We start from the raw sequence: 24,536 nt of genomic DNA on the forward strand, positions 1-24,536 counted from the left end.
ATAAAAAACACATAGATAGACATATGTTGAGATCGAGCACATAGATAGACAGACATAGATAGAAATATGTCGAAATCGAGCACATAGATAGATAGACACACATATAGACATATGTCGAGATCAAGCACATTGACAGACACATGTCGAGCAAAAGCATAAAACGCCAGGTGAATATATATTTATTTCAGGGAAAGAGGGGGAGGGGAACCAATTCAGGAAAATATCAAACATACCAAAACCATATGAAAAAATAACAAATAATAGGGATAAATTTAAACATAATATAGACATGCCGGACACCAAAGTCACCGACTATTCACCAAGAAAGTCACCAAAAAATCACCAGCATTCACCAAAAATCGGTGGTCAAAATGATAGGCTTATACCAAAAAGACGTGTTGGGCACCCTGAGATAAGACATTATGTTTATCAAAGGTCTTCAGCTACTTCAAGAAAGAAGAGAATTTATACCAGAAAAGGAATTCCAACCAAAAACTGAAAACGTGATATCAAATCCAGATTTTGCACATAAAAATCCTTTATATCTAAGTACTATTTTACCTTTCTTTGTCTTTATTTTCCGAAACCTTTTTTTTTGTTGCCATTGAAAAAAGTAACCACAATACTCTTCTTTCGTCCTAAAATCGAATTTCATTTGCTTATGAGTATTTTTAATCCCTGTGCCACAGTATGCATCCTTAATGGGAAGCTTCAGGAGAGAAACTGGTGAAATGGTTAAACTAGTAAAATGGTGCATTTTGAAAAAAATTAACACAAATAAATACTTGTAGAGTTGGTTTATAATATGGGCTCATTTTAGAGGGTTGAGGTTAAGGAGTAAGTAGTCTGAAAATTCTACAAAACACCTTTGAAATCACTGCAACCGATCTTTGTTAAATATTTTACATAGTTAAATGAGCAATATTTTGAATTAGCAAATTAACAAACGAGTTATCAACTGATTTTCTATAAATTTACAAGGAATTGATTTAAAAGGTAAAACATAATGATGTCAATTTATTGAAGATTGGGTTTCAGTTTTTGGTTGGAATTCCTTTTTTTGGTATAAATTCTCTTCCTTCTTGAAGTAGCTGACGACCTTTGATAAACATAATGTCTTACCTCAGGGTGCACAACGTGTCTTTTTGGTATTTTTAATCCCTTTGCCACAGTATGCATCCTGAATGGTAAACTTTACCTTTGAAAAAGATCACTCAAATGGTGGCGATCTCTTATATATTTGTTTCACCTCTGGAAAATTGTCGTGGATCAAGCCTAAGCTGAAATATCAGACACACAGTGATAAATCTTGTTCCCCTGGTTCCTTTGACAAAACCCTGCTCTGGCCAATCGTCTAAATATTGTGATTTGGAGGTAGCATACAAAAGAAGCATCTTGGCAAAAAACACAAGGGCCAGAGAATATGCAATTCTACCAACAAGCAGAAACAGGTTTCACCATTAACTTTTTAACAACAGTCATTTTGCAAACCCACAACTTCACGATATATACCTGACAGCCCCCCCCCCCCTGTGTGCTAAGTTTGTTGTTGCTAGCCCCGTTAATTAATGCGTTAGCTTGTTACCTCGGAATGAATTCCCAATACGTACTTTGAACCTTCAAGAATTTCAGGTCTAATGCTACAGTTTATCTTTACACTAACAAGTTAGATATGAAGAGCAGACATAAAAAAAAGAAGAAAAAGGACTGTGAATACTTATAACATCTAAATGGCTACCCGTGAGTCCTGTTTTCAAATTGGAAGTGAGAAGGATGACTTGAGACGAAGACGAAGTACAGTATTTAAAGTATTTAAAGTACAGAGCACCTTCTACTACAATTCACAAGTTCCATATTAGGCAGAAATTTTATTTTCTTTAATTAACCATCCTTTCTACTATAACTTAGCCAAGACCTTGCATTGATCATGTGCTAGTCCTAAATGGCAGTACAAATTACACACAAAGAAATCAAATCTGTCAATATTCAAATTCTATAAAATCAAAATCTGTGATTCAAATCAAATCATATCAAATAATATATAAAGTCTGTTATTATTCCAGATACAGGGTTAGAACTAAGTATTGGTTGGTATACTTTTTTACTCAAATTTTTACATCAAATGTCTGTCCCAAGAAACTAATTAAAGTCTGGCTAGCCAAAACACTGGTATGGCAAGGAATATTTCTATTGCATCCCATTGTAAAAAGTCAAAATACATAGGATTAGCTTTTTTGATTTTGTATTTTCCTTTTTTTCTTTGTTTTTGCTTAGTCTATCAAAAGAAGTCGCGATTAGTCTCACGAAAGAAGTCTGAAGCGTCACATTTTGGGTACATCTGTTGTACCCAATAGCTAGCAAACAGTTATGTATCTATGTAATTTTTTTTTCTTTGGATACTAAGCAATTGGAGAGAAAACAGTTAATTCTCATCTTAATAAACCAAGCAACCTCAAGTTATATAATCAGTGCCAACACGTTCAAATTTTTTATGAAAGGTTATTACTGGCATGAAACAGCAAATCCTGCAACTACTGTGCAAAATTAACTCCATACATTTCCTTTCTCTTTTGGAGATAAAACAAGGTAGTTCTACTAATACTGCAAGGTGGTTTTCTATTCAACCATTAGTCTTAAATAAAAAAAAAAAATATATCAGAAATCAAAATAAAAAGAGGGCAGCACAACATAGTAACACAATATACCAGGGCTGAAACAACAGTGACAAAGGGCTTTAAAGAAAGAAATAAAGCACATTTCATCACTTTTTTCAAGATTACCTGTCTACGGTAGGAATAACAAAACAGAACACCCATACTGAAATAGTTCAGCCTATAGTCCAGCAAGCACAGGGAATGTGGATGATTTGAATCTAATACATAGCATGAACATGATAGGCCAGAGCAAGAATAACAGGGTTAAATTCAATGTAGAATCTACTATGAAACAATTCTAGTTAGACTTGTCCCATGTCGTCATTCAGCACATAAGAAAATCAAATGACAAATTTTGCTATTAAACTTCTCCCTCAAGAGTCCGTTTACTCTAATGTTAAGGATTGATTTCAGATGAAACTCTCAGCAGAAGCCCAGTTAGGCTAAGCCTAATCTCAGTCCTGGTAAGAGTTATATATGCAGGTTTTGCATTTGTCATAGGCAAGTTACGATAATTTCTCTGTTTAGTTTGTTCAAAACCTAGAATCTTTTCTTCCCTTTCCCTGAGACTATTCAGCCCCTTGAAAAAAACCTAGCCTAGGCTGCTAAATCTCTTTTCCTGTGGGACTGTGCTTACTTTAACAGAGGATTTTTTTTTGTGAAGTTCAATCCGTTGCTAGAAAATATGGGACAAGTTCGATTTTTTTTTAACTTGTTTTAACATTAAATATTTTTACAAAAATTATAAAAAATTAGAAAGATTTATTGTTACCTGCTCACTATTTCAAATTTGTAAGTATAGGGAGCCCGATTGCCAAAAGGACACAGAGAAATCGAGAATAACAACATTCTTTAGTAGTAACAAATAAAAACAAAAACACAATATCAAAGTCAATGATAATTATTTCACCTCAGTAAACAATAAAAACTAATCATGCATGGAATATCAACCACTTTTGTAGAAAATCTCCAAAATTAGTTAAAACCACCAATCATCAGAAAAATCACTAGGAGGGTAAAAAATCACCAGATCTGGTGACAAATTACCCGCGGTGGCAAAGCTGATCAGCAGCATGACAATTAGATATAAGACGTTGCTACATCTGAATAACAACGTCATTTCCATTCTCCTTTATGTCAGTGAATATTAGCAGATAAAAGTTCGACTGAATAAACATGTCCTAGGATTAGGAACCATGTGCCACGAAGTCTTGAACGTTTCGTGGCAGGAGAATGTCACTAACTTGGATCTACACCGACGAATCGGTTAGTCATTATTAACTGATATTCTAAAATATAGAAAGTGGCCATACTTTGGCCACATCCTTCGTATGCCACAGGACTGACTCCCAAAAAAGAGTGTAAGTATTCCTGCCCCGAGGGGAGGCGGAAAAGAGGTCAACCCAGACATTCCTTATGATAGCAATATGACCGGAACTTGAGAATTGCAGAGCTGTCTCTTCAACCACAGCGTGAGGAAGTCATAGCTACAGGTCAGCTCCGATATATCTGATAAGGTTTCATAGACGCCTTGCGCGCCATTTCTCTGCCATGGAGGAACCAAGGTAAGCTTAGCATATATACGCCAATACTTGATGGAAGCTTAGCGTATATTCGCCAATACTTAGTGTATTTTGCGTGGAAGATGGACTGTCAACGTAGGGCTTATTACTAGTCACGTTCCTTTGTTATTATTCGCTATTTGTTGGTATTCTTTGTTTGTGAATATTCGAGTTTTTTTTTTATTTGCTCTGGTAAGTTTTGGTTAATCAACAATGCTATATTGTCTTAACCCCTAATTAAACTATGGTTTATATTTCCTCTTATTTTAGTGTTTGTTAATGACACCTAGTACAATTAATGATATACAAAATATAGATGGCACTGAAATACTTAAAATCTAAGCTAGAATAAATGCTATTACTATGAATGCTTTTAATAAACGATTATCTATAAATACATTGATGATTTATTGAAACAAGCATGGCTTAGGCATACAAAAAGGCCCTACCATTTGTACCATATCTTTCTAACAGACTACACATAACCTGACACAGGATTTATAGTTACAGTATTTTGTTTTATAGTTATAAGTTATAGTATTTTGTGTTTACGTAAAATAGTAATAAAATAAAAATAATCATAAAGTAATAACATTTATATATTACAAGAAAAATTAAATAATTACATTTCTAACTAATTATCTCAATCGTAAATGCGCATTACTTTACAATTAGTCCAAATTCAGGAGGAATATAAATTAATTTCTACCTTACACACTACCACTCAGACGTTATTCTTCTATATTTACCTGAAAGCACTTCGAATGTTATAAAGTTTGGGCTTCAGGCACCAGTCATATCCTTTTGTATTTTCATATCTTTTTAATTTTAGCCTTTGACTACATCCGAAACATTACTAGCGTAAATATTTTTTGTTTTGTTCCATTACTCACAACATCATTTTAGTTACAATTTTCAGTAAAACCATATTAATTAAGCATAACTTACTAACATAGGTACCCATACACTACCCATAACGGCAGGAAGTTGTTGGGTGCGTTCAGGGGATTCTGCCTAGAAGGAGAGGTCAAATAAAAAGTATTTTTAGGCCGCAATTGATCCAGTCAGTTCTTTTGTACCGGTTTCAGTGATAAGAAAGGGGGAGGGTAACTCCTCCTGTGCGCAATATCTTTATTGATATGCTAGTAACCCAACTGCTACATCCTCTTTACATTCAAACTGCTGGGCAAAAAGGGGTTTAGTTAAGCATATTGCGGCAGGAGGCGAATTTATCCGCTCCCGAGAAACGCGCAGACGTGTCGAATAGGATAAAAATAAATTTTAGTTGCTGAGCAGCAGAGGGTCGCAGAGTCTCCACACAGATAGTGCGAATGAACGGAAAAAAAGGTAAATGGCAAAAACTGCCAAAATTCGCATAATTCGGAATCACCAATACTTAGGTGTCTTAAGCAGCATTCACATGCGTGTCTAGCTATAATTCCATGTCTAGACATGTACCTGGACAGAAATCACCGTCTAGACAACTACAGTTCACAAGTGAAATTTGGTGCTTGGCTAGACAAGTCACAATTGAGCATCCAGTTCAAGACTCTAGAACCCATAGTCTAGAAATTTCGATTACAGCCAATCAGAATTCAAGTTTCACTATTTTCATCATCAATGTTTACATTTAAAAACTGAAATTTAATTTTTTTTTTCTCCTCATTAATTGTTTTTCCATTTTAGGCAAATATGCAATACCAGACATAATAGTGAAGCACCCTAAAGTATTTTTTTGGCTTGTCTCATCCATTTAGTCAGGGCGCCGGATTCCGTATCGTGCACCCGCCCGTACCGGAAGGTACAAAAATGCTGAGGACGGATCCAAGGGTAGTCGACCATGCTGATAACGAATATTGTAGGGCACATGTTCGCCGTTGGGGCGTTTCTGAGATATAGGCCAGAAACGCCAAATTTAGCGTATAACTATGTGTGACGATTCAGGATTTTTTTTGCGAGTTATTGGGTTGAGGAATCCGGCGTAATGTTATATCAATCGAAAGAAGAGAGCTAGATCTACAAGAATATGATTTTTAAATTTAAAAAAAAAACTATTTTCTTCTCTATTTACTGCAATTTCAAAACAAGTGCTGTAAAATTCGACAAATATCTCAAACAAAGGCGAAAAACTCGAAATTTCTTCAAGGTACACAATTTTTTTTTTTCACATTTAAAAAGAAAGTTCATTCAATTCCATATAATTTCAGCTAAAAAAATATAAGCTATTTTTATTCTTAAAAGGTCTTCGATTTTTTTTGTAGTGTTACTGAAATGATCACCAGCCGTATCGTTAAAAGGGACATAATTCCTTTTTCTTCAAAGGGTAGGAATACTTCAAACTTCCTAACTGTTCAAAATTTTAACTTCTACTTAAAAATAAAAATAGGTTTTAAAAAATGTTGACTAAAAAAGTATTTTTTTTAGAATGCACGAATATATTTTCTGGTGTACTAAGGCGCCTGCAACTACCTTTCTGGGTACCGATACGACTGAGCTATTTACTACATGGAAGAATTCTGCTTCACAGATGGATTCAGTCGGCGCACTGGAGTTGTCTTACCCGGCCTGCCCGCAAAATTGGGTAATAGTAACTGATTAGGGACCTGTCGTAATTAAAAGTAAAAGTTATCAAATAAAACTTTCAAAAATATTCCTCATTTTCTTCTTCCAAGAATTCAGATGGAGCAAGGTCAGACTCCCTGCATGCCCTACTCGTTCCACGGCAGGAGCATAAGCTGCAACATCCTTTCATTTTTGAGCAGCTACAGTATTTCCTGCATCTTGCACTTTTGCATCTGCAGTAAGCTTCCAGGCTTGATGCTTCTTTACAGCTTGAGACGACCGCATCTACTCCCCCTTCAGCCATCTTCCATCCATGGAGGAGTGGATCTGGAATGCTCGGCCGAGCCTGTACTGATGACAAGATTATCCATGTAGCGAATATAGCTCTTCCTATGCATGGCTCGAAGGTATCGTCAAAAGGTGGCAGTCTTCTCACATCTTGTTTCTGGCACCGAATGTAAGGCCTTACACTGGCCAGTGGATTGAATCCGGCCTGTTTACCGTACACTTCAATGACCAGGGATTTTGAAAGGTCGTAAACTTCTCTAAACGCGTCGACTTAAAGCTTCCCTTCTGCATCCTTGATCCGCTCCGTCACAGACACCCTTTTTGAGGCAAAATTTGGAGACACTGCGGTGTTTAAGAAAGAAGCTTTCCCAACGCCGAAGAAAAAGTTCGTTGTGTCACACCCTGAAAGACATTGCACGAACGGTAACATAATCTGCTCCTCTTTGGACAAGTGGACTCCATCCGCCAGCTTGTGTTCTGGGATAGTGTAAGTCGGGAACTTGAAGAAAAGTTCGCTCAGTCCTTCAGCTTGAAGCTCTTCAAAAAAAATGAACACAGGCTACTGTTGGCATGCACAACTATGCTACAAGCGTAACGGCTAGCATACTTGGCATATGTCATAAGGCGTTGGTCAGTCTCTTCGTGGCTGGAGAACAAGCACTCCACGTAGTCACAATGTTCGGGTAAAGTTAGACTACAGCCACGCTTGACCTGAGACACTTTGAATCTCTCTTTGAACCCACCTGATCATTCAGCAATGACAGAAGCAATCTTTTCGCGAAGGATTTGACTGTTTCAAACCTAGCAGGCCGATATGAGCTTATCTTGGACATTAGGTCAATGATGTGTACTGTAGCTGCTGTTGTTTCTTTGGATTTCAAAGTCACCGGCCAAGCTGCAAGTCCTCCATTTTTTCACAGTCAGTTCAACGGCACAGCCTTGTTCCCCGTCTTCATTTTCCAGCCAGAAGATGTCTTGGTTGATTGTTGCGGAAGATGTTCAAAAATGGATTGAGGGAAAGGAAGAATCTCTTTTGTGAGGATCTTTGCAACTGCTTTCTCCTTTTCTTCGCCGTAGCTCAACTGAGCCGTAATGATTCTCTTCAAGACTGTTACTTCAGAGCTCAAGAGATCGGCTCTAGGGACACCTTCACTTTCTGAGTTTTTCTCTGTGAAGGGAAAGTTCGGAGTTCAACCTTTTTCACATCGTATTTCCTGTTGCACAGAAAATCTTTGACCACCTCTTTTCCTTTTATGGCTACGCAAGTAATATCAGAAACAATCTTCTCAGCGTCCACAACATCTGACGACACAATATTCACTCATGTCGAAGTCCACTCTGCTGAACGGATTGCCAAATATAGTGAAAATGTCTCGAAATCTATCTCGCGAAAGTTGTAATCGCGTCGTTGTCGACTGATTGTCTTCGTGATGTTTCAATGTCTCTGTGGATACGTTGACTACTTGCAGGAAACTATTGCTGATGGCAGCGGAAATCAGTAGGGTAAGAATCCAAGCTTCAGTCTGTCTCTCATCCATTTGTTCTCCTATTATTCTGGCCGTCGTCTTTGCATCCTTGTTCACTGTACATTCCAGTATCTGATCGGACCAGGTAGCCGTGAACCTGGTGTGCGTGCTCTTCACTGCGAAGTATCCTTTCATGAACTTCCTATGTACAGCAGGAAACGTTTGTGGCAAGCTTCGGATGTCTGATAGGTACTGTATGAGACATCTTGTATACTAAGGATGGTCAGCCACCGCCAAGTATGGCAACATCCGAGCAGTTACTGTTAAATGAGACTCCCAGTCAGAGTCTCGTTCAACATGAATGAATTGCATCACCATTTCAAGTATTTCCAAGAACTGCCACCAGAAAGCAAACATGGACGACGCAAAATTCGCAAGGTGTCGAAGGCATTCATTATGGGAGCCAAAGTGATTACGGTATCGTTTGCCTCCTGAAGTGCAGTTCGCTCGTTAGCACCGTTTGCCAATGAAGTCCTGAATAACTCAATGGCACTACCTAGCTGGTCCAGACAGGATAAGTCTTCTTGTGCTTCAGAGTAATAGTCTTCCAAGGACTCCCAGTAGAGGGCTAGCAAGACCTCGTACAGTGTGCAGTAGGCATTGCCTTTCCCTTGAAATACCTGTCCTAAATGACGTGACCAAAATGAGGCGTAGAGTAACGTGGGCAAACTTTCTGAATCGTCGTGATACCAAGATCACTTGCTATCCGGTATTGACAACCAAGAACCCGAAAACTACAAGTCGATGTTTTGAGCCATAATTCTAACAAACCGATCATGTCCCATAAAATAACTGTTTATCTTCCTAAATAACAATAATTAATTGGTGTTTATCTTTACTTTGATAGTATTACATCATCACTTCAGGGTCAATGACTTTCTATCTGTCCAGGAATGATTATTCTACCTGCTGTCACGTGATGAAAAAAAACTTCCCGTTAGGTAGCAGGTTACGAAACAAAATTCCTAGTATCGGGTACACTCGCTAAAAAAGTTGCAGACCCCCCAGATACAATAATTAGCCTTTTTTCTTAGCTCAATGTGTTCAGAACTAAAAGGGCTTTCTTTTTTAATATACATATAAAAAAATATTTTATCTTGAAAAAATTTCGAGTTCTCAGCTTTGCCGTTAGAAATTTGTTGACTAAAATCTGATTGTTTTTAAAACTGCAGCAAAAAGTGTACTATTTTTTTTTTTCATTTTTCTTACAAGCAAAAATCACATTCATGTAGCCCCAAATCTCTTTTTTCTACTGACTTAAGAGTACGCTGGATTTGACCAATCTTATCTATGAAAAAAAAAATTAGAGTCGTCAAACCCCACTATAGGGCAAATTTGGTATTTAAATATTGCCGCTTTAATACAGCTTAAAATGCACAAAATCCCACTTATGTACTCTAAACGCTAACTTAAGTATCAAACCATTGTTGAAACTTAAAATCATTAAAGAAATGCCACTTCGATATTGTTTATATAACTTGCCACTTGTTACTTAATTAGTCACCCAACTTACTGGGTTTTGTGAATAATGACCAATCGGTGGCTTAAATGGTAAAACTTAAAAAATATTAAAAAACAGTAACCAACAAGGCACATGATTGGTGAATGTTATCCTATCATGTTAAAAAAAAAAACTTTTTTTTATGCCTTTGACTACTTTGGGCCGTCCTAGCCGAGTGGTTAGTGCTGCGGACTTGAAATTCTGGGGCCAGGGTACAAGTCCTTGTGTCGCTGGTTATTTGGTTTGGAACAAGAGTCAATGGTGTGACTCTGTAAGCTCAGCCAGAGTCGAGCCAGTTTTAAATGGGTACCTGGAAATGGGTACTATTCTGGGGAAATCATGGAAAGCGTCGGATGATTTACCCCCAGACACGCATAGCACTCCTGGCCGAAGGTATCGAATCAGGAGATCGGTACCTGCACAACACAGACCATTGGTCGGCATGCAAAAAAAGAGTTTTATTTCTAATTTTCAAATTTAAACTTTCTGTATTGTTTTATATTTAAATATTTTCTCAGGGTATTTTTTGTGACCATACAAAACAAAGAGTCAAACAAATATTTTGAATGAAATTATTTAATTCATTTTGTCATAGAATCATAGAATATTGAACAATCATCAGCATTTTGAATAGATTGACAAAAAATTGAAGTACAGTAGTTAAGCACGTGTCAATTTAATTTTAAAAATAATTTATAGTTAATGGCCAAAGTTTGGATATCTTTTTGTCACAGTAATTCTTATTCTCGCGGTAATTTTTTGTGAATATACTATTCTAGCATGTCCTGTTCAAAGACTTTATTAGGACTAACAAATAAAGAATTGTAAGTCACCTTTGGGGCAGTCCTTCTAGCTGACTTAGGTTTGGATTTCTTCTGACCTTTCACAAGTGAAACTATGTGAGCTGTACTTTTGTCTGCTGATGCTATAACTTTTTCCCCTTCAGGACACTGGACTATTTTGAATGATTTTGGATGAGATAGTAGTAACGACCTTATATTTGAATAGCCAAATGCTTTGTAGGGAATGCGACAGCCGAACAGTTGTTGATAGTTTTCTGGAAAAATATAAACATATGTTTATAAACACACATATACATAGAACTTAAATTTTTCGGTTTGTATTCCCCCAAAGCCAGCACCAATAATTCCAAAGAGTCCAATGACCGTGCTTAGCTAGAGTAACCTTCAAAAGTTTTAGCAGGCATTTGCAGAAGTCGATTGGAAACGTTTGATCGATCTTACGGATATAAATATGAGTTTTCAAAGATTTTATGATAGACTGATTTTGATAATTGACGAAAACTTGTACGCAGGTTCGTTCGCCATCAAGGAAAAAGAGTCTTAAGAAACCCTGGCTGTAGCTTAGCTTCATACGTTGCATTAATTAAAGGGATCAACTTCATAAAAATTCCTTAAATAATGGAAATGATCCGATTTGTTCAAGAATTTATAAAAATTATAGGAATGCCTTAAATAAATTACAGAAATGTAGAAAAAAATATTTTGAAAAGAAATTCACTGAAGCACGGGGTAAACCTACAAAAACATGGAAAATAATTGAAAGCGTAATATCGGCAGAAAACTCTATTTTCACTGATGAAAAAGTAATGCAGAATGGTTCACCAACGAATAAACCAGAGGAGGTATGTGATGCTCTTTCTCAAAATTTTCCTAATATTGGTGTAAACTTATTTTCCCGTATTGTACCTTCTGATGATGATGCTCCTTTGGTTTTTTTTTTTTTTTTTTTTTTTTTTTTTTTTTTTTTTTTTTTTTTTTTTTTATGAACACTCCGATTGATATTTCTATGTATGTGAAACCCTTCTCTCGTGATGAAGTAGAGAAAATCATTTTTGGGATGAAATTCACTTTATCTTCTTTTATTGAAAACAACGTTTCCTTATATTGCTGATGTTTTTACTTCCCTTATTAATATGTGTTTGAAACGGGGAACGTTTTCTGATTGCTTGAAAGTTGTTTGGATAACTCCTATTTTCAAAAACGGTAATAAGAACGATCTTGGAAATAATCAATCTATTTCGGTCTTACCTGCTATTTCTCGTGTTCTAGAAAAGTGTATTAACACTAGAATATATGATCATTTGAAACTGCATAAACTGTTAAATCCAATTCAATTTTGTTTCAGAAAGTGGAGAACTACAGCGATGCCATTATCGTATATAACCGGTAATTAATAGATTTCTTGATAATAATCTTAGAGTAGCTGGTTTGTTTCTGGATTCGATTAAGGCATTTGACACCGTCTAGAATTAGGGGGTTTAGTCGCTCCTGCACCTTCTGGGGCCAGGATTGCTACACCCTTATTGGCAAATGATGCGACACTGTTGTGTGTTGCTTCAACTGAACAACAACTTACCACTACAATTAATGCGGCAATGACTCCAAACCCTGCTTGGAGCATTTGGGCAACGCAGGCACCACTATACACTCCTCTCCTCTTCCTCGACATACACTTCTAAATATACACCATACATTCCTCTCCTCTTCCCCCGCAGATCCTCGCGAAGGTTACTACCAAAAGGTGAACACATTAAGATATTAAATAAAAAAAAAACTATTTTTTTAACTGAAAGTAAGGAGCGACATTAAAACTTAAAACGAACAGAAATTACTCCGTATATGAAATGGGTTGTCCCCTCCGCAATCCCTCGCTCTTTACGCTAAAGCTTCCAATTGTTTTAAAAAGTAGAATTGTGGCAAAGAGTCAAACTTTAGCGTAAAGAGCGAGGGATTGCGGAGGGGACAACCCATTTCATATACGGAGTAATTTCTGTTCGTTTTAAGTTTTAATGTCGCTCCTTACTTTCAGTTAAAAAATTTTTTTTTATTTAATTTCTGAACGTTTTTGAATTAATCCATGTGTGATTTTGGCTCTCCGCACATATATTATTAAAATGAAATCTGTATATTAATTTTTTTTTTGGCTAAATGGCTTTCTCTTAGTTTTGATCAGACGATTTTGAGAAATAAGGGGTGGGGAAGGAGGCCTAGTTGCCCTCCAATTTTTTGGTTACTTAAAAGGCAACTAGAACTTTTAATTTATAACGAACTTTTTTATTATTAAAAAATATACGTCACTTAAGAATTAACCTACGTTACAAACTTTTTTATTCTTATATTTTTATTACGTATACGAGGGGGTTTGTACCCTCGTTAATACCTCGCTCTTTATCGTAAGTTTTGTCCCAATTCTTTAAGAATGACCCCTGAATCAGAATGGCCGTTGAATAAATAGTTGAAATTACTAAAAATACTTTAGCATAAAGAGCGAGGTATTTATCTCCTCCTAAATACCTCGCTCTTTATGCTAAAGTATTTTTAGAACCCCTCATATGCGTAATAATCTCTGTTCATTTTAAGTTTCAATGCTACTCCTTACTTTCAATTGTAAAAAGTTTTCATGTTTATTTTTTCATTGTTTCTTTTTAGAGTAATGCTAGAAAATCCTGCGCCCTTTTCATTGAATTTTTCTTCCCCCATGACATATTCCTCCAAGGAAATATCCTCCCACGTAGCCCCATCCCCTCAACCCCACTCCCCAAAGCAAAAAAATCCTTCTGAAAACGTCTGTACACTTCCCAATAACCATTATTGTATGTAAACACTGGTCAAAGTTATTACTTGCAGCCCATCCCCCAGGGATTGTGGGGGAGTAAGTCATTCTTAAAGACATAGTTATTATGGTTTTCTACTATGCGGAACAAAATGGCTATCTCAAAATTTTGATCCGTTGACTTTGGGAAAAAATGAGCGTGGGAGGGGAGCCTAGGTGCCCTCCAATTTTTTTGGTCACTTAAAAAGGGCACTAAAACTTTTCATTTCCTTTAGAATGAGCCCTCTTGCGACATTCTAGGACCACTTGGTCGATACGATGACTCCTGAAAAAACAAAACAAAAAAACAAACAAACAAATAAACACGCACCCGTGATTTGTCTTCTGGCAAAAAATACAAAATTCCACATTTTTGTAGATGATACGCCGAATACGATGGTGTGATTTTCGTTAAGATTCTATGACTTTTAGGGGGTGTTTCCGCCTGTTTTTCCAAAATAAGGCAAATTTTCTCAGGCTCGTAACTTTTGATGAAAAAACTAAATTTGATGAAACTTATATATTTAGAATCAGCATAAAAATCCGATTCTTTTGATGTATTTTTTAGCATCAAAATTCCGTTTTTTAGAGTTTCGTTCACTATTGAGCCGGGTCGCTCCTTACTACAGTTCGTTACCACGATCTGTTTGATGAAAGAATCTGCTTTGCAATGAACAGAGTACGTTTCGCGAGAAAAAACGACTAAGAATCAGAGGAACATTCAAGTCGTAAACGAGCCTCATTTAACACTTTTGCCAACTCCTCTCATTTATCGACCCTCTCATGATGTAGTTTTTCTGTTTAATTCCTTAATTTTCAGTAGTAATGTATGAAATTTTTAAAGCATACGGTAATGCCCATCGTTCCAGAATTACTTTCAAACAAAAGTTCACATTAGCACCTTAAATAATTTAGTAGTTTGTTCAGGAGATTCAACCCTATAAATATCCTTTAAAATTAGCTATTAAACTGCTGTTAAACTGCACTTACTGTATTAAACTACATGTTCTAGTGCCAAGCTATCAGTGAAAAAAAGACAAAAAGAAAAAGAGATGCCGTATATGCAGACTATCGCGGTTGCAGCCAGCTTTCTTGATTTTCAAGCCAGTATATTTCCTTTGTTGTTTAAAACAAGGGACGGTAACTTTCTTATATAGGGGTTTCGAACAAGGCAGTTCTAATAATGTACTTCGTGTTTTGATCTGATCCTAGTTTTAGGGATTATGGGCTATTTCATTTTTTACTATGTGGCGTGATCGTCTCTTATTAGACTGGCAGCTACCGCTGCAACCCGGATACAGGGAAATATAAGAGATAGTACATTTTACATATGTAGAGATCTGAATTATATTAATTAAAAAAATACTTTATTAAAAAGCTTCCATTACACATGGTACTTTTCAAAGTTTCTAAATGTTAACCCACAGGCACACCTTAAGAGATTCCTTCTAACTTGTTCATTTCCTGTGAAATCAGTTTCTGCATCAAGCTGTTGTCTTTTCCCCTTAATCAAAGGATGAAGTAAGATTTTTAGAAACAGGCTACAATTTAAAAGAAACCTTCGAAAAACGAAATGTTGCACCAGGATATTTGCTTTTTAATATTTTTAAGAAAGAAGGAAAGAAAGGAAAAGAAAAAAAAGGATGAACAGATGAAACGTTTAAACGGGACAACTCTATTTATTTTGACAATAAAAAAAAGGTACAAAAGTCTAGATATAAATTTTCTGAGATGTAAATTTTCTTCTTTAATCTTGTCTAAATGTAAATGTTACAGGATATTCATTTTACACTTTAGCAAGATTAAAGAAGAAAATAATAAAAAAGTGAATAAACCGGAAGTTATTTATCTTATTTTATAGTTGAAATTCGTTTTGCGAAATTGAAAAAAAAGTAAAATAAAAGTAGCCTAATATCAAAGTATCTAACAAAGTATGAAGCATTTATAAGCGTTGTAACGTAACAAGTATTATAAGCATATTCAATAAAATTTTTACAAATACAATATACTCAGAAGAGCTAAGAGGCTCTAGTCCCAAACCCCGAAGACATCTCGTGTTTCAAAAGCACGCCTATACAAAATTGATTATTTACTATTTACATAACTTGTTTATAATCCGTAATTTTGTAATTGTTGTCTTTTTGTGCTTTCGATCAAAAAGAGAGATTTTCCCGACCAACTAGACTACAAATTTAGAAAAGATCGCTCCCCCCACCCTGTGAACAGTTCTCTTCTTAGCTTCCAAGCCCTTCACCGTTGAAGCCAATTTTTTGACGCACTCACTTCTTTTACTGGCTTAATGCAGCCCAAAGGTGATAAGTAAAAACACGAAGCCAAATAACTGCATTAAAAACAAGAGCAAGAACATACCTTGTTACACTACAGTTACGACTAGTTTACATCATTGTTTTATAAAATGAAATGATTTGTTACTTGTGTCGACGCAGTGAAAGAAGCCGAGACTTCAAGATCGTAAGTCCTCTAGTTAAATCCCGCACAGCACAAGGAATTTAGGTCATATAGAAATTTACTAGTATCATATAATTTTTTTCTTCTTCTAATGGACAGATTTTGCGACGTTGAGGATTACGCATTTTATACTTTCCCCTAATCACAGACAAGCTTTAGTCCACGTCATCTTTATTTCACAGCGAAACATGCGGACTGGAGTTCTCTGATTCGCTGAATCAGAGCGTAATGAAATTTATATAATCGTAATTTGAATAATTATAAAGAGTCGATTTTTTTCATTCATATATTGTTACCAAAATTTCGTTTTAGAGTTCTGGTTACTATAGGCGCAAGCCACTCCTTAAAGCAGCGTTTTCCAAACCAGAAGGCGCAAACTAGTCCATGGGGAGGCGAGAACATTAGATAGGATTGAAAAAATATTAAATCAAATTAAGACTACGCGGTCACACAAAATATCCTAACCCTTTCGGGACTGATGGAGCTTACTAGCCCAGGCTGAGTAAAAGCTAGATCACCATCTTAAGGTAAAATTAGAGAGATTTTATAGATGCCGTTCCTTTCAGAGGGACAATAAATTAGACTATCATCAGGCACGATCCTGGTGATCAATTAGTTTCTAGATTACGCATTTCAAATTCAGAATTTACCATACAAGTTAAAGAAGGAACCGATGTAGCTAAAACCGCTATTTAATTGGATATTTTCGATATGTCGAAAATAACAGTTATAACTGAAGATAATTTTTTTTTTGCAAAGCCAAATCCAGTAATATTTTAATAAAATTAGCAATATTTTTTAATGAGAAAGGATAATGTGGAATAATACCTAAAATGCAAAGCCAATTTCAGGACAAAAAACTCACCGTCTAGCAGTAATTAAATTGAAAAATCCGATGTTCTCTGGACTCACTGCATACTCTACAAAGCAGCTCTTACCAAGGATTAACTAAAAATAATAAGTTTTTCCAACTGAAAATAAGGAGCAACATTAAAAATTAAAACGGACAGAAATTATTGCGTACATAAGGGGTGTCGTCCTTTCCTCAATACCTCGCTCTTTACTCTTAAAGTTTTATTTTTTGTTCCAGTTATTTAAGAATGACTCCTGAATCACAAAGACCGTTTATTAGAATAGCCAGCTCTTCGTAAAGTTCAAAAAAAAACCTTTAGCACACAGAGCGAGATATTCAGGAGAGAGCGATCCCCCTCATATTCGCAATAATTTCTGGGTTTTTTTTCAGTTTTAATGTTCCTTCTTACTTTCAGTTGAAAAAACATGTTTTTTTTATTTAATTTCTGATTGTTTTTTAAACAATGCTGGGAAATCCGACTCCCCATCCATGGAAAATTCCTTCCCCCGAGAAAAATTCATCCATGGAAAGTTCCTCCCGGGTAACCCCCATCCATCACCACGAGAAAAATCTCCCCTGAAAAGCGTCTGTATACTTCCTAATAACCAATACTATATGTAAACAATCGGCAAAGTTCATAGCTCTTAGTCCTTCCCCCGGAGACTCTGGGGTTACGTCATCCTAAAGGACATAGTTAATAGATTTTTCTGTTATGCTGAAAAGAATGGCTAGCTGGAAATTTTGATCGGGCAATTTTGAGAAAAAAATCGAGCGTGGGAAGGGGGCTAGATGCCCTCCAAAAGTTTTGGTCACTTAAAAGAGCATTAAAACTTCTTATTTTCGATCAAATGAGCTCTCTCACGATTTCCTACGATCACTGACTCGATACGATCACACATGGGAAAAAAATAACAACAAATAAACACGCATCCGCGATCTTTCTTCCAGCAAAAATGCAAAATTCCACATTTTTGTACATAGGAGCTTGAAACCTTTACAATAGAGTTCTCTGGTATACGGGATCTGACGGTCTCATTAAGATCCCTTGATTTTTTGGGGGGTGTCCTCCTCCTTTTTCAAAAATTGGGCAAATTATCTCGGGCTCATAATTTTTGATGGGTAACATTAAAGTGGATGAATTTTACACATTTTGAAAAAGCATGACAATTCGATTCTTTTGATGTATTAAATAAAAAAAAAGTTTTTTTTTAAACTGAAAGTAAGGAGTGACATTAAAACTTAAAACGAACAGAAATTACTTCGTATATGAAAGGGGCTGCTTCCTCATCAACGCCCCGCTCTTTACGCTAAAGTTTGACTCTTTCTCTCAATTCTTCTTTTTAAAACAGTAAAAAAACTTTAGCAGTGAATAAATACAATTTATTTACTGTAAAAACAGTAAATAAATAGTTGGAATTACTAAAAATACTTTAGCGTAAAGAGCGAGGTATTAGGAGGAGGTGAGCCCCTCATATGGGTAATAATTTCGGTTTGTTTTAAGTTTTAATGCTGTTCCTTACTTCCAGCTGAAAAAAACTTTTTCATATTTATTGTTTCATTGTTTTTTTAAATAATGCTAGTAAATCCTGCGCTCCCTTCATAGAAATTTTCTTCCCCCAAGACAAATTCTCGATGGAAAGTTCCCCCAGCATATCCCCCTCTTCTCAATCCCTCCCCCCAACCAAAAAAAAAATCCTCCTGAAAACGCCTGTACACTTCCCAATAACCATTACTATATGTAAGCACTGGTCAAAGTTTGTAACTTGTTGCTCCTCCCACGGGGACTGTGGGGGAGTAAGTCGTCCCCAAAGACATAGTTATAAGGTTTTTCGACTACGCTGAATAAAATGGCTATCTCAGAATTTTGATCCGTTGACATTGGTAAAATAAGTAGCGTGGGAGGGGGCCTAAGAGCCCTCCAATTTTTTTGGTCACTTAAAAAGGCCACTAGAACTTTTCATTTCCGTTAGAATGAGCCCTCTTGCAACATTCTAGGACAACTGGGTCGATGCGATCACCCCTGGGAAAAAAACAACAACAAAAAAAAACAACAAAAAAACACGCATCCGTGATCTGCCTTCTGGCAAAAAAATACAAAATTCGACATTTTTGTAGATAGGAGCTTGAAACTTCTACAGTAAGGTTCTCTGATACGCTGAATTTGATGGTGTGATTTTCGTTGAGATTCTATGACTTCTAGGGGGCGTTTCCCTCTGTTTTCTAAAATAACGCAAATTTTCTCAGGCTCGTAACTTTTGATGGGTAAGACTAAACTTGATGAAACTTATATATTTAAAATCAGCATTAAAATGCGATTCTTTTGATGTGGCTATTGCTATCAAAATTCCATTTTTTAGAGTTTTGGTTACTATTGAGCCGGGTCGCTCCTTACTACAGTTCGTTACCACGAACTGTTTGATCTATTGTTATCAATAAAGTGTTTCTTAGAGTGTCGGTTACTATTGAGCCGCAACACTCTTTACAGTTACCACGAACTGTTTTAAAATATGAGTGAGAAACTTAAAGAGTTTTTACAAAATAACAAAATTTGTAAACTACATAAAAATAGTCTGTTATGAGTTAGATTATTTACAAAGCTGTGTAACGGTATGGGAGCTATTTATATACTTCACTTTTGTACTATATTGAAGTACGACGGCAATCTCGTGCCAAAGTGTTTCAGAGAATACATGAAGTTAAAGTGGAAATTGCAATAATCATCAAAGAAAATCAAAATGAGGACGCAAATATGTTTAGGGATGATATTTAACTATCAAAATGACCTGTATGGTACAAATTTTACGAAAATTAAATATTTTGAAGAAACTGATATAAGGACCACAAATATATCTATTGATTCAAAATTTAATGTAAAAGCATTCACGAGAAAAATGGAGCTATGGAAGACACATTTGGAAAAATTTATATGTTTTCACTGTTAAAATTTGTACGCTCGTGACAGCAATAATTATTTCATAGTTATATTTGCTTGTTTTATAACTTAATTTAATTTAATATTTTATTATTTAATTTTAATTACTTAATATATTGTTTAATTATATTTGCAGGATTGCAATAATTATATTCATAAGAAAATTAAATATTTTCTTGGAAAGGAAATAAAAATCTATTTGTGGAACGCTTGGATACTTTGTTAATTAATTTTTTGAATTAGTTTAATAATTTTGATTTTACAAACTATTTTGTATAATTTTGATTTTACAAAATATGCATGGATACAGAATCCTTTTAGCGACGATGAAGATGACAAATTTAAATTAAGAAGTAACAAGAGAGAGACTTGATTGAACTACCTTGTGATACTTCTTTAAAACAAAATTTTAAGAATGCATCTCTAATTCAATTTTGACCGGCTTAAAAAAAACTTTAAAATTATTGCTACCGTTCGCAAAATCTTATTTGAACGAAACAGGTTTTTCGGCCATAGCTGAAACGAAATTGAAATATTATGATTATTTGGTTGTAAAAGATGAGCTTGACACCGACATTTGGCAGACTTTGTGCTAATTACAGGCAAGCACATCCATCTCATTAAAAGACAATAATTTAAAATTGTTATTCGTGTCTTTGTTTGTAGTACTAAAAATCGTCGTGTCTATATTATTTAATAAAATAGAAGGTAGACCCCATATGATCAAATACTCTTAAGGGATCCATGGTAAAATAAAGTTTGGAAACCACTGTCTTAAAGTTTGCTACTATGAATAGTCCAATTGTAGCTCAAGAAATTTTCAGGAGCAAATTTTGTGGAGAAACCTCAATGCTAGGGCTCTCTGATATGCCTAGTTTGATGGTGTTATTCTCATCAAGACTGTCCTCCTTCTGGGAGGTGTTTCCCTATTTTTATAAGTTCTGCAAATTTCGAATTTGAGAATATGCTGAATCGAGATATAGTTGCAGGTTGCAAAAATATCGAAGAAAATGAAAAAATTCTGATACCTTGGATGTGAAGGAAGATTTGCTTTATGAGGAAGAATATGCGACAGTACTAAAAGAATTAAAAAATAATAAGGCTCCAGGTGCTGATAGTGTGATAAATGAGTTTCTTAAATATGGTGGATCTGAGGTTAGAAATAAGCTACTGGAGAGTATGAATATGATATTTGAAAAAGGGGAAGTATCTAATGATTTTAAGAAGACCTTAATTAAACCACTGCCTAAGAAAGGTGACAAGAGTGACTATCATAATTATCGAGGCATTAGTCTGGTCTCAGTAGGTAGCAAATTACTTAGTAATATGATACTTTTTAGACTAAGAGATGCTGTAGACAAAGTTTTAAGGGGAGAACAGTGCGGTTTTAGAAAAGGTAGAGGATGTGTCGACCAAGTTTTCACTCTTAGGTTCATAATTGAAAAGTCCCTTCGTTGTCAAACACCTTTGGTCCTCAGTTTTATCGATTATGAGCAAGCGTTCGATTATATTGATAAAGAGCGTTAGCAAAGATCTTATCCTTATATGGTATACCAGACAAATACATTAAAGTGATTTGTGCTACGTACGAGAATACTACTGCTGCGGTTAAGGTAGGAAATGAGGTTAGCAACTGGTTTTGTATTAAATCAGGAATTAAGCAGGGTTATGCTCTATCCCCCTTTATATGGATCATTTTGATGGACTTTGTTTTAAGGAGCACAGGAAAGGCAATTGGAGACCACGGAATCAAATAGGGAGGAAAAACTTTCCTGAATTTAGATTATGCTGATGATTTAAGCATATTATGTGAAAGTATGAGCAAAATGAATGAATTTTTAGAGATCTTGCGAGTTCAAGGTCCTAGATTAGCCTTGAAAATTAATGTTAACAAGAATAAGTCACAAAAGTTAGAAATAAGTGAAGATGAAAAGGTGACGTTGGGTAACAATAATATTGATCAGGTGGGCAGCTTCACCACCTTATTAGTATTATTAGTAAAGACGGTCGGAGCAGCGAAGATGTATATAGTAGAATAACTAAGGCTCAGGGTGTTTTTTCACAGTTAAAAAAAGTTTGTAAGAACAGGAAGATAAGTCTGCAAACCAAGATTAGAATATTGGAAGCTACAGTGATGACAGTGGTCAAATATAGCTCCGAAGCAAGGGCGCTCCGAAAAGCGGACGAGAAATTACTAGATGTTTTCCAGAGAAATTGCCTACGGATTGTTCTGGGTACCCGGTTGACTGACCGTATTTCAAGAGTAGGTGGCACAAAAATGTGCTTCAATCCTGCTGTCTAGGGCTATAATGAAAGAAAGGTTGAGATGGCTAGGCCACGTTCTGCGGATGAAGGATGACAGATTGCCGAAGATTGTTCTTTTTGGCCAACCGTCCGGGGTTACACAGAAAGCAGGCCGTCCTTGTGTGGGTTCGGAGGATGTCATAAATAAATATTTAAAGGAAATGGAACTTCTTGGGAGGGTGCAAAGAGGGAGGCTTTGAATAGATTAGGTTGGAGGAGAAGTGTGCGTAGCTGTGTTTTGGCCTCAGGCAGCTTGGTGCTGCAGTGAGGTATTAGTAATAGTAGTAGCAAATTTCCCTCCTAGATACTTTTTTCAGATATTTGAAACTTAATGGATCTTACATATCTGGACTAAAATTTAAAACACCGATTATTTTGATGTATTCAAATTTCAACGCTGCTATCAAATTTTATTTTATTATAGTGTTTGGTTACTATTACCAAGAGTCGTTCCTTACTCACAGTATGCTATCATGAACTACTTGATTACGTTTTGTACACTTTTCCTATTTACAAACAAGTCCTGGCCCAAGTTTACAAGTTTTGTAGTGTATTCATCTTAAATAAACAAAAAATTTTGAAAGCAGTAAACTGTATAAGTCACACTTAATAGAAAGGAAAGTAAATGAAAGATCCTTTCTAAGAGATGTGTGTTTATTTCTGAAAAAAAAAGAAGAAAAAAGACCACAGCCTAGATTTAAGGAACCTTGAGTAGTTTCATCTGAAGATCTGTGCTTTCGCTCATTCTGTTTTAAGCTTTTTTAAGCGTAAAAAAAGAAGAAAAAACGGTGAAGATTAAGAACAGGAAAAAGATGGGCACTTAAGAATTAAAGAGCCTTGATTAACTTCATCTGAAGACCAGTGGTGGTTCTGGACCTCCCCCGCCTTCCAAAAATTTTTCAATTATCAACAAAATTTGAACCTGAAATATGACAAAAAACTTTACAACTAGTTACATTCGGCCTATTTGTACTTTAGATGAACGTAAATGAATGATCTTTTTTTGGGGGATGGGGATCAAACCCTCTACCCTTTCCCTTCCTGAATATGATGTTGCTGCAATATACTGCAAACTGTGCCCTTTACTTTAATTTAATAAAAATAAATTCCAAAAATGACAAAATGATTATAACTATTAGATTATTTACTTGAAATTTTGCACACCTAAAATTTAAGCGCCTGGGACAAGTGCCCCTCCCCCCAAAAAAAAACAACTCTGCCCTTCCCATCAATGTGCGGATCCGTCAACACCTATGTCCTAGTAAATTTTCTTGTCTGGAGTCTACCAATGTCATAGCTCCCCAGAGATAGTTTTTCAAAGATTAACCCTAGACATTACTGGATGGTGATCTTTACTTTTAATATCGATTACAGCACTCCTTTATAATCCTAGTATCTTGTACTGATCCTGCCAATCTTCGGCTTACAATAACATAATCAATATGGCTAGCTGCCTTACCATCATGTGACTACCATATAAACTAAAGGGCTATCTTATGACCAAAAGCTGTGTCAATTATAACTGTTTTGGTCATCCTTCATCCGCGGTACATGCCCTAGCGATCTCAACCTTCCCCTCATTATAGCCCTAGAAAGCTGGATTGGACACCACTTTCCGTACAGTCTACTGTTAGAAATACGGTCAGTCAGTTGGGTACCCACAACAATCCGTAGGCACTTTCTCTGGAAAACATCTAGCAAATCGATATCCGCCTTTCAGAACACCCATGCTTCAGAACCATATTCCACATCTGTCATCACTATAGCTTCTAATATTCTAGTCTAGGTTTGCATACTTATCTTCCTATTCTCTAAAAAAAATTTTAACCGTGAAAAAAAAAACACGCCCTGAACCTTGGCTATTTTACTTTTAACATATTCACTTCTCCCACCGTCTTTACTAATAATACTACCAAGGTAAGTGAGGTTGTCCACCCGATCGATCTTTTCGTTACGCAACGTCACCTTATCATCTTCACTTATTCCTAGCCTTAGTGACTTAGTCTTTTTAACATGTAATTTTCAAACCTATTCTAGCACCCTGAACTCGCAAACCTCTAAACTACTACCATTACTACTACTAATAACTAACTACAGCACCAAGCCGCCTGAGGTTAACACAGCTACGCACACTCCTCCTCTAACTTCCTTCATCAGCGTAAACTAAGTCCAAGAAAGTTTTTCCTTCCCAATCGATTCCGTGTTCTCCCATTGCCTTTATTGCCTTTCCTGTACTCCTTTAAACAATGTCCAAGAAAATGATCCATATA

The 24,536-nt window shown here is 35.9% G+C and overlaps 1 protein-coding gene across 6 annotated transcripts in view; it reads right to left on the reverse strand.

The window, feature by feature from the left end:
• Nucleotides 1-24,536, reverse strand: part of LOC136040948 (tudor domain-containing protein 7-like) — a 150,699-nt gene that overhangs the window by 103,268 nt on the left and 22,895 nt on the right. For all 6 annotated transcript variants that reach the window (XR_010620920.1, XM_065725393.1, XM_065725394.1 and 3 more), the window contains exon 3: nt 10,927-11,150. Coding sequence is in view for 5 of the 6 variants with exons in the window: in XM_065725393.1 (XP_065581465.1) it covers nt 10,927-11,150 (224 nt within the window). In the remaining variant the exon portion in view is untranslated. The remainder of the gene's footprint in view (nt 1-10,926; nt 11,151-24,536) is intronic.

This window comes from Artemia franciscana, chromosome 21 (assembly GCF_032884065.1).
Source record: "Artemia franciscana chromosome 21, ASM3288406v1, whole genome shotgun sequence".
Lineage (NCBI taxonomy): Eukaryota > Metazoa > Arthropoda > Branchiopoda > Anostraca > Artemiidae > Artemia > Artemia franciscana.